Source organism: Orcinus orca, chromosome 8, assembly GCF_937001465.1.
Source record: "Orcinus orca chromosome 8, mOrcOrc1.1, whole genome shotgun sequence".
Classification (NCBI taxonomy): domain Eukaryota; kingdom Metazoa; phylum Chordata; class Mammalia; order Artiodactyla; family Delphinidae; genus Orcinus; species Orcinus orca.
The window spans coordinates 63,495,416-63,506,370 of record NC_064566.1 but is presented as its reverse complement, the minus strand read 5'-3'; the positions used below and the strand labels follow the sequence as shown (position 1 = coordinate 63,506,370).

General features: G+C 45.9%; 1 protein-coding gene across 2 annotated transcripts; it reads right to left on the bottom strand.

Moving 5' to 3' along the window:
• Positions 1–388: 388 nt before the first annotated feature.
• Positions 389–10,705, bottom strand: PRSS23 (serine protease 23). 2 transcript variants are annotated; one of them, XM_004271870.3, is made up of 2 exons: positions 10,568–10,705; positions 389–1,901 (listed from the first exon to the last, which is right to left on the bottom strand). In XM_004271870.3, the coding sequence occupies exon 2, from the start codon at positions 1,886–1,888 to the stop codon at positions 761–763; it is 1,128 nt and encodes a 375-aa protein (XP_004271918.1). In that variant the 5' UTR covers positions 1,889–1,901; positions 10,568–10,705; the 3' UTR covers positions 389–760. The 2 variants fall into 2 exon arrangements, with proteins under 2 accessions (XP_004271918.1, XP_033287799.1); XM_033431908.2 differs by lacking the exon at positions 10,568–10,705 and adding an exon at positions 10,352–10,524.
• Positions 10,706–10,955: the final 250 nt, after the last annotated feature.

The following is a 10,955-nucleotide window of genomic DNA, read 5'->3' as shown; positions in this document are numbered from 1 at the left end:
TAAGTGGAAGGATTGGCATAAACAATCTTGCTTACTCTGGTGTGACTACAAACGCTGGCAGAGCCACATGCCAAGGCTTCCCAGAAAGTACAACAAGAGTCTTCAGAAGAGAAACTATTTCAAAACTGAAAGATGCTTGGGATACTTACTGTAGGATACAGTTTAATACGTGTACCAGTGTAATCAATAAATTATTTTACTGATCTAGGACTTCTGTGCAAATGCCCCCAAATCCAAAATATTATAACTGCCTGTCTAAAAAGTACTGTGAAAGTTCCTAAGAGTTGTATGTGGTGGGGAACACTGCCTGGAAACATGAATGATTAGGCACTAAAAGAAACAAAACAAAGCAAGTTGAACCTCAGGAGAAAATACACACACGTAAGAATTTATGTCTCCCATATGCCACGTATTTAATATAAGCTTTGGAAACAAGTTCAGATGAAATAAAAATCAAAGTTCTCAAAAGGTGAAAGATTAACTTAATCACTAAGTCTTCCCTATTGACCCAAACATCAGTATGTTTTTTATTTCTATGCAAAAGTAGGCCTTCAAACTGCTTAAATGATATATGATACACAAACCAGTTTTCAAATAATACAGCCAGTCATCTTGCAATTTAAAAAAATTAGGTAAAAGATATTATAACACATTTCACACACACACACACACACACACACACACACACACACACCAATGACAAAATTTGGCCTCTCCTAAAATAGAAGACCATTAAGAATGGCCAGAAAGGAACACCGTGTCACCCCTCCCTACAATCCAGGTAGTTTCCTTTAATCCAATAGCAAATCTGGGCATATTTGAGAGGGGTGATTCTAACAGCCACGTTGAAATCCTGTGGAGAACCGTTCATGTCTACCCACTGGTGCCCGGAAAAGATGCCAATAATTTTTCGCTCCCACTTCTGCTGCTGTCTCTTCCACATCCTCACGTAGACCCCGGACCCGCTGGCCCCGGGCTGGGCGTCACACTGCTGGTACAGCAGGTCATAGGTCTCATCTTTGACATCACAGAAGCGGTATACCAAGTTGCCCGGTCGGTCATTGTCATAACCGGAGAAGTGGATTCTGCCCCCTGGCAGTTGCTTGGCGGGAGGGCTTACCCCGATCTTCATGAACTTTCTTTTGTGGGGTTTTTTGAGTTCCAGGAGGGCATAGTCATAATCCATGCCAATGTCATTGGCATTGCCCTTGATCCAACCCTTGGGCACATGGGTGCGCTTCACCCGGATCCACTGAAATTTCATCTTCTCGGGCACGGCTGAGCTCGAGTCGTTGGCCCTTCGACCACCATCTTTAAACTTGGGCTTCAGGAAGCCCACTCGCAGTTTCTGGGTTCCTTTCACGTAGGTTTTCCCATCGTGTATGCAGTGGGCAGCCGTGAGGACGTGCTTCTCCGCCACCAGGGTGCCGGTACAGCCTGTTGATAACTTCACCGATGTTGAGAACGGGTAGTTGAGCAGGAAGTCCTTCCCAAAAATGCTGAATCTGCTGTCGTAGCCATAAATCTGCCGCTTCCTTCGAGACTTTCCCGAAGACTCACCCTCACCACTTCTGAGGACATAGATGCCCACCTGTGTCTCGGTGCGGCTGCCGTTGGCATAGAGGGTTTCATAGGACAGGTACTGCTTGGCCTCTTCATAAGTGGGCAGTGGACTTCCCTTATGACACTGGGGGCCACACGAGGAGGACACTTCCAATTTGGCTTCGGCCCCAAAGTGTGGCTTGGCCAAGTTTAAGGTGGACTGGGGTAAGACCACGGGGAGGCGGTAGGCAGGCCAGGTGGGTTTCCAGTGGGCGCCGTAGGGGCTCACCTGCCCAACAGCACAGAGGAGGATGGAGAGGAGGAGAAGCCCTGGGGTCCCCGCCATGCTGAGCACCACCCTGCAGGAACAAAGACAGGCAGGTCAGGAGGGCAAGGGGCTGAGCTCTCCTTTGCTGGGGAGGCAGCCTGGGGGCATGCCTGTCATTGTTTTAACACTGTGAACCCTGCTCATTAATCGGGGATGTGGAGAGGAATCCCTAGGTAATGGTCTCACTCACAATGCAAGGGCTTGACCTTGTTTGTTCCTGTGGCTGGGTGCCCAAAATGAAATTGGGTATTCATTCCCCTTGATGTTTAAGGTGTCCCTAAGAACGGCCTGCTGCAGGGCAGGTGCATGGAGTCATTAATTCACAGATGACTTGCTTGACCAGCCCTGATATCCATACAATTTTGAGCCTTCTTTGTGCTTGATTCTATACTTTCATCCTCTCCTACCTTCCTGGTCCCCCTGCCTTTCTTTCCTTCCTTCCTCTCAATCTCATTATAGGATGTACTTCGAAAATGTTCAGAGTAACTTGCTCATCTCGAGGGTAAATTTAAATTACACAGTTTATTGAATGACTAAGGCATCAGGGAGGGATGGGTCCACAGTGTCACACTTACTGGGAGTCTGATTGCTTTTAAATGGTGAGTGATTGAGAAGAGGGAATGAGACTTTTTTTATTTGTTTTGCTTTGCTTTGAATTTAGAACAACTTTAACTATTATAAGTTTAGTTTCAGAGTAACCAGGTCTCTGACAAACCCAATATTCCTTCATCCTTTGGATTTTGTTGTATACTACCAGGGTCTTGTCAAAGATCTAAAGCTCTAATAGTGCATCAAGTATCACACTGTGACTATTTCTATTCCTATTTCAAGTAACTATTGGTTACTTTTTCAGGTCTGTGCATCTGTGTTCCCAGCTAGTCTAAATGCCTTGAACTTGGGCCTATGCTAGCAACTCAACAAAGATTTATTGAATGGATAGTTTGTATTTATGAAGAGTGAATGAATGAATGATTAGTGTGGCTCAAAAAATATATATTTTTTAAATTGGGGTATAGTTGCTTTACAATGTGGTGTTAGTTTCTACCGTACAGCAAAGTGAATCAGTTATACATATACACATATCCCCTCTTTTTTGGATTTCTTTCCCATTTAGGTCACTGCAGAGCATTGAGTAGAGTTCCCTGTGCTATACAGTAAGCTCTCATTAGTTATCTATTTTATACATAGTATCAGTAGTGTATATATGTCAATCCCAATCTCCCAATTCATCCCACCCCCCCTCCCCCTTGGTATCCATACGTTTGTTCTCTACATCTGTGGAAAAAGTATTTTGAATGATGCACGCTGAGTGCTAATGACAGAGATGCGCACGGATGATGTGGTAGCTCAGAGAAAGGGCGTGGAATCCAGTGGTGGGGAGAAGAACACGGGAGGCATCCTGGGGGAGGTGATGCCTGAGATGGGTGTTAAAGCTGAACAGAAATTAGCTAAGACAGAGTGAAGGGGACACTTAGAAAGAGGGAAAAACCGTCTATGCAAGGGCAAGGAGACAGGCAACGGTACAAGTCACTTCAGTAACACATTAAGCTCAGCAAGGGTGGAACAGAGGACATGGTGGAAGCAGCAGGCGAGAGCCACGTTACGCAGGGCTGTGTATACTAGATGAAGGAGTTTGGATTTTATCCTGAAAGGTATGTTTAAAGACCCAGAACGATCATCCCACGAGAGGAACAACAACAAAGATGATTGGAAGTACTCTTATAAATATTGAAGCATCAGTTGGCTCAGACTGGCTCCGAACCTTCTGTTCAAGAGAAGCTGAATAGCATGTAGGTTAATTCATTCACAATCAAGGACCCCAAAACAAGGACAAGGAGGGGTTAGGTCTTAAGAAGCTAGTGGGACATAGTGGGAGTGGGAGTGGGAGTCAGGTAGAAACTGTTTCACTCTTCTCACGCTTCCTCTTTGAGAATACAGAGCTGCTAGCAACTTCTGGGTGCCTTTTGCTTTCTTGTACATAAAACTGGAAAATCCCATTGATCTGATCTCGTCCAGCTGAGCACGCCAAGCCCCACTCTCAATACGCACACATCATGTTTTCCAGTATGTGCTTGCCCCACCTGCCTCTGGGGTCTGTTTTGCTTGACTCTTTCTGATTTCACTTCTGTCAAGTGCGTGGCTAGAAAAGAAAGAAATGCAGTCCTGGAAAAGCCAATTCCTTGGGACTTCCTGATTCCTTGAAACTGTTTCTCTCCGTTTTTCCAAATAGGAAGGGTCCCTGGGCCCTTTGGCATGGAGGAAATATATCTAATTATTTCTCTAAATCCTTGAAATCATGGGGGGCATGTGTATGTGCACACAAGTGTTTGTGCTGGTTGAGGGTACTGCCAGGACTAAAGGTTCTAAATGGATGACGGAGGGGATGCTAACGCAGGTAGAGCTCTCTTCCCTAAGGGGGACTTTGGGGCTGGGTTAGGTGTGGTGAGGACAACACTTCAGGAGACTTCAGGGGATGGTTCTCTCTGATTATTCCCATCTCCTAGCCGAGGACCCAGACCTTGGACATACCTAGGGCTTGTATAAGTTGCTGTGTAGGTGACGAAATGTCCCCCCCACACCAGAATCCCTGCCAAGTGTGATATGTACTAGGAGGAATCATGTATTTCCCACAGGGCTTCATCTTGGACCCCTACCTACCACCCCCTCCTCACTTTGACTATAACATGGAGAACATTAATGCCTGTTAACACTGAGCAACAGATGTGTTAAGTAAGCCAAGTTTACTTCAGCTTCTCTTTTTTTCCTTATAAATTTATTTATTTATTTCTGGCTGCGTTGGGTCTTCGTTGCTGCCCGCAGGCTTTCTCTAGTCGCGGCGATCGGGGGGCTACTCTTTGTTATGGTGCACGGGCTTCTCATTGCGGTGGCTTCTCTTGCTGCAGAGCACGGGCTCTAGAACGTAGGCTCAGTAGTTGTGGTGCACGGGCTTAGTTGCTCCGCAGCACGTGGGATCTTCCCAGACCAGGGCTCGAACCCATGTCCCCTGCATTGGCAGGCAGATTCTTAACCACTGCGCCACCAGGGAAGCCCCCTAGATGGATTTTTAAAAGTGTATTTGAACTAGTTTCAGACTCGTTCCTACCATTCTCCTCCCTGACACCCCAGCCAATAGACAATGTCAACGGTTGGACGAATGGATAAAGCTAAAGACACGTGCCATTGGCACAGTCCTACAGAGTGTGAATTCTTTACTGCCGTAAATAATTTGCACTCTGTACTCCTAGGATCCAATTAACATACAAATTTCAGATTTAGGATTTCAAAAGGCATGTTCTAGTTGATAATATGAGCATATTTTAACTGTCATGTTCTTCCTGCCCCTTGAAAATATCTACAACTTATGATAATATATAAGATCATACTATCTCATCTCCTCCTCTCTCTCTCCCAAGAATAATATTTTGAAAACAGGAATACTTGGCAGCTTGGACCTCTGGATTCTGTGTGTTCTTTCTTAAGATAAGCTGAAGTAGGGACTTCCCTGGTGGTGCAGTGGTTAAGAATCTGCCTGCCAATGCAGGGGACGCGGGTTCGAGCCCTGGTCTGGGAAGATCCAACATGCCGCAGAGCAGCTAAGCCCGTGCGCCACAAGTACTGAGCCCGCGCGCCTAGAGCCTGTGCCCTGCAACAAGAGAAGCCACTGCAGTGAGAAGCCTGCGCACTGTAACGAAGGGTAGCCCCCGCTCCCTGCAACTAGAGAGAGCCCGTGTGCAGCAACGGAGACCCAACGCAAGCAAAAATAAATAAATAAATAAATAAATAAATAACATTGTTGATGTACTAAAATTGCAAAAAAACCCCACATCCATCTAGGAACCTTGTCTTAATGAATTAACCCCCTCTCAGGCAAAATTGATTCTAATTTCACCTTTCCCAGTGCTTGCCCTGGATAGTAAAGCCCTGTTTAAAAAATACTTTCCAAGGCCTTGAAGCATGCCTCATTTCACATGTGTCACCACGGCATACCTTTTTGAAAAATGTCTGCCTTTCAAAAAGTAAACACTGTTTTTAGAAACCACTTAGTGGGTGTGGAGACACAGGAACAAGTCTTTTTCTGGGGTATGCGTGTTGGCTCTCACTGGCCACAGCTTCACTCCAGCCTCTCAACACACAGAATCGAATTTGTTCTTCAGCAAAATGAGGGCTGACTCTGCCAAGGGCCTCCCGGACCACTTACAGATCACAGGATGCTGTTAGAGGGCACTAAAGAGCCTACTGCAGACTATGGCTAGAATATTAAGACTCTAGACGAATAGCATCTAATCTAATCCAGAGCCTTCACAACAGAAATTCTGGGCAGTCAACCAGTTTAGGAGAAGTCAGCCATCTATAAGTAAAACTGCTAAACCAACAGGGCAGGGTAAAGCTCTAATCCCTTAAAAATAAACTTTTCAGATACGTCAAAAACACTAATTCTCTTAGTTTGAAGCATCGTTTACAAGTTCCCTATATTATTATTTCAACTCTATTCATTATTTTGTGTGGTAAGACCTTATTCTGAGAACATTTTATATCTTCATGAAAGTTTCTAGGGTTTCCCTGGTGGCGCTGTAGTTAAGAATTTGCCTGTCAATGCAGGGGGCACGGGTTCGAGCCGTGGTCCGGGAAGATTCCACATGCCGTGGAGTAGCTAAGCCCGTGCACCACAACTACTGAAGTCCGCGTGCCTACAGTCCATGATCCACAACAAGAGAAGCCACCACAATGAGAAGCCCGCACACCTCAAAGAAGAGTAGCCCCCGCTCGCTGCAACTAGAGAAAGCCCACGCGTAGCAGCAAAGACCTAACACCGCCAAAAAGAAATAAATAAGTTAAATAAATTTAAAATCAATAAAGTTTCTATCTAACTCTGAAAGCTACAAAACTGTATTTAAAAAAAAACTTTAATTCAGATTTAGAAATTAATGCAGGTCAAATGATTCCAAATTGATTTGGTTTTTAAATACCTGATCAGAAATTGGAAGAGAAAGTTGTATGTTCTCAGGTCCCCACCTGGGTTTAAACTGACAACTGTATTAAAGTTACAAGCTTCATCAGTTACTCACTCCTTTACCGACTGTGTGTTTAGGGTGATTTAGAAATTGTTATGAACAATGATCTCTTAGTCTTCTAGCTCTGGTCTTTCCAGGTCCAAGATTCTCTCATTTTATAATTTTCCAGGGACACAAAAGGCCAGGTCAGGCATTATGTTGTTTATAGACAGCGTCTGCACTGTCATTTACTGCTCAGCAGCTTTTACTCAAAGAATTGTGGAAGGCGGAGGCACAAGGGGAAAGGAAAAGGAAAATTTATCATGCTAATCTCTTGCCTGTCTGGACGGCAAGGTTTCCCTTATCTGTTTGCAAAGGAAACAAAGGCCTCCAGCAGAGGGCAGCTTTCAAGAATGGAGTGGAGGATGGCTAGGTGAGAAAGCTCTTAGCAAAGTCTTGGGGTGGGGGTGGGGGGACACACCCTACTTCAACTCAGGGCCTTTCCTAAGGCATTCACACCTTGCCCTGACCCCTTCCCCATTAATAAAACACCTTAAAATTAGGTTGGTGGCTTTGCATTAATTTCCCAATTCACCTGATACTAGGATAATTCCCCAGGAGACAATTATTGTTTCCATTTTTATAAACTCTTGGTAAGCCTTAGCTATGCCCATATAAGTGTATTTAAACATAAACACTCTAGGATGAAAACAGTCATAATCTCACTACTGGAAAAGTAACTAATGGGTCACATAATTTTTAATTCTCTCCTGCCTTTAAATGAATCATTTTATCCTTATAGAACTGTCTGGAAAACTCACACCTTAAAAAAGGAATGAACATTTCCAAATCTTATCCTTATTATTAACCAACAAGGACCTACTGTATAGCACAGGGAACTCTGCTCAATATTATGTAACAACCTAAATGGGAAAAGAATTTGGAAAAGAATGGATACATGCATATGTATAACTGAATCACTTTGCTGTACACCTGAAACTATCACAACATTGTTAATCGACTATACTCCAATATCAAATAAAAGTTAAAAAATAAATGAATTAATTAAAAAAAATCTGGACAAAATAATTCAGGTCTACAACATTTCATTTCTAGGAATAAGCCTTTACTGGATAAGGAGTCCTTAGATACATAATTATCTTTTAAAGTTCCCAACTAAGTATTTTCATGCATCACTTCACCTAAATGACAAAGAATGGAAAATGAAGGTAAGCAAATATTTTCTCGCCATGCTTAGTAATATGGAAACAGTATTCCTTTTCCAGCTCTGTATATCTGACTCACAAGAGGGTTACACTTTCCATGTCCCAACACTCAACGTGAGCCGCTGTCCCTCTGTCCACTGTCTGAAAATATTTATACCTTATGAAGATGCTGCCACTTCATAAGCCCACTAATAACCTGACAGTGAAGGGACATTGCACATTAGCAGATGTGCAGACAACAATCACTGCTTGGAGACCGTGGCACTGAGATGGCTCTCTGCCAGTTCTACACCTTGAAAACTGCAACAACACAGGTCTCCTCAAGAGGGCAAGTGTTTGGGATAATGGTTTAACTCCTATAGCAAAGAAGTGCTGGCAGGGAAAATCTAATCCTCAGGATATAAGTTCTCTGTTGTACAACATCTGAATTCCTGTGACCACTATAAACGGTAATGACAGGAAGAAACAGCAGGGAAGTTTGTGAGGATAAAAGTTTTGGACACCATCTGGAAGGATGGCCAAGGGTTTTTCCATGGACTCTCTGCCCAGAGATACTGAACAGTGAAACCATGCTAATTCCTAAAGCAAATAGCTAAAAATGAACAAAGCTCTGGGAATACTCTGCAGCCAGGCATGCTCTCATTTTCCTGAGGCACAGAACCTGTTAAAGGGAAACAAACCTAATCACATAATGGTTTAAGAATTACAGTCTTGTACAGGAAGGAAATGCAGGGTACTTACAAGCCCAGCTACCCTAAACATAATCTTGTGGTCAAACGAAGTTTAACTTCTTCTCTATCAGATTTTAGGCAAAATGAACTACCCTAGTGAGCCTGGGACAAACCTGGCAGCAGAACAAGAGCAGAGTATAAAACTGTCAATGGTGAGACCATGAGAAACGAATTCCCTGGAGTTGGGGGCGGGGGAGGGGAGTTAGGCATGAATAATGGCTGGTGGATTAAATCCTAAGGGATCTATGAGAAAAGATGTGCAGGAGAACATGAGACTCTTAAACACTGCAGACAGGGGCCAGAAGTGTTCTCAGACCCACTAATGGGCACTTTGGCACTTATACTACAGACAGAAAAATGCACCCACATTCACCATCTACCTGAATAAACTGTCACTGTTACAAAAATGAGATCCATATTAGTTACCTTGGAAAAATGCTTCCTTTCCAGTTCAGGCAATGGAAAGGATGACGAGTTATCTCTTGACTTTAAGTGGCAAAAATACAAGTGAAACAATCTATTCAAATGCAGACGGTGTACATATGATCACAAACACTTTCACAAGTACAGATAGTGGCTTTCGTGGCAGTTCCTAAGTTCCTTTTGCCCACTCCACCTCCAATCCACTCCTGTCTGACAGACTTCTTAAGAGATGCAGTTATAAGGTCTATTTTAAATGCCTCTTATGCACAGGTATGATTCTGAAACAAGTGCAATAAATAGCCTGATATTAATTTGGAGTTCAGCTTTTGGCCACAGCTGACTTCAAACCATAAATTCAACTCCTTACCACAGGGCCTCGTCAAAACGATTCTGGCATTGGCCTACCTGCTCCTAAGGATGGCAGAGGGACCCCTCAAGTTCAGTTTCGGAAGCTAAGAGAAGGCAACCCTGAGCCAACACTGATCCTGAACAACCAGGAGCTTTCCATCAGCCAGGGGCTGTTTCTGAAGTCTCATGGATGTCACCCAAAAGGGAATTAAACAAACAGGCTTTTTATCAGCCGCTTTCTCATGAGATGTTCGAAAGCAAACCTAATTTGTATTCCGGAGGGGAGTGGTAGTTTTCCTTCATCTAAATAATTTTTCTCCCTCCTCTTTTAAAACATTTTTGAAACTTTTTTCAAACTGTTTTTTTAAACGTTAACTAGTGATGAATGTCCACAGGCTCAGGAAGAAATATTTGCTTCCAGCAACTGTTGATAGTTCACGGACAGTAGTTTCTAGGGATGCGCAGGGTTATCAATCAAGGCACCAGAGAAAAGAGCCTCTTTGCTGCAGTCTCCTTGCTTGCTAAGGTTTGTTCACAATCACATGCCCAGGATTTAAAAATTAATGTTCAGATCTTGTTGGAATACGTATGTGCAAAACTCAAGGGAAAAAGTGAGGGTACGCGTGTGTGTGCGTCTGTGTGTGCACGTAAGAGGCGCCGGTGTTGTCATCTTCCAGCCGGAGGACAGCGTGCCCAGAGCGGGCTCTTTCTTTACTCCCACCCAGCATCCGAGATGGTAGTTGCAAAACTTTCCTTCCCTACCCGATCCACGGGTGACACTGCGTGATCCAAATGCCCTGCAGCTCCTGAGTCTCCGCGGAGCTCCCCCAGGCCGCCGGTCGCACCCCTCGAGCCCCGAGGGTAGCCGAGGCGAGGTCTCCGGTGCCGTCCCCCCAGCCACGCAGCCCGCGGTCCCCCCGCCTCGCGCCCACCGGCCCTTTGTTCCACGGCCCCCGCCGGGCCGGCGCCCTCACTCACCCGCGCCGGGTCGCCCGCCCGGACCCCGGCTCGCCGCGCCGCTCAGACAGGTGTGGGGGCCGGGAGGGCGCGCGCAGCTCCCATGCCGGCTTGGCGGCGCGACTGAGTGCTAGCGGGCGGGCGGGCGGGCAAGCAGTGCCGGCGGCTGCCGGGTCCGCCCCCCGCGCCTCCGGAGCCCGCCCGCCCCGCCTCCGCTCTCGGGGAAGCCGCTCGGCCGCCACCCGCCCGCCCCCCCCGACCCCCGCCCGCGGCCCGCGGCCCGCGCCCCCGCCCCTCGCCGCCCGCAACCGGTCCGAGCCGGGCGCGCAGCCGGGAGGACGCGCGGCCTTGCGGCCCCGCGCAGGTGGCCCGGCGCAGCTCGCCTGTCCCGGCCTCTCCGTGCCAGCCC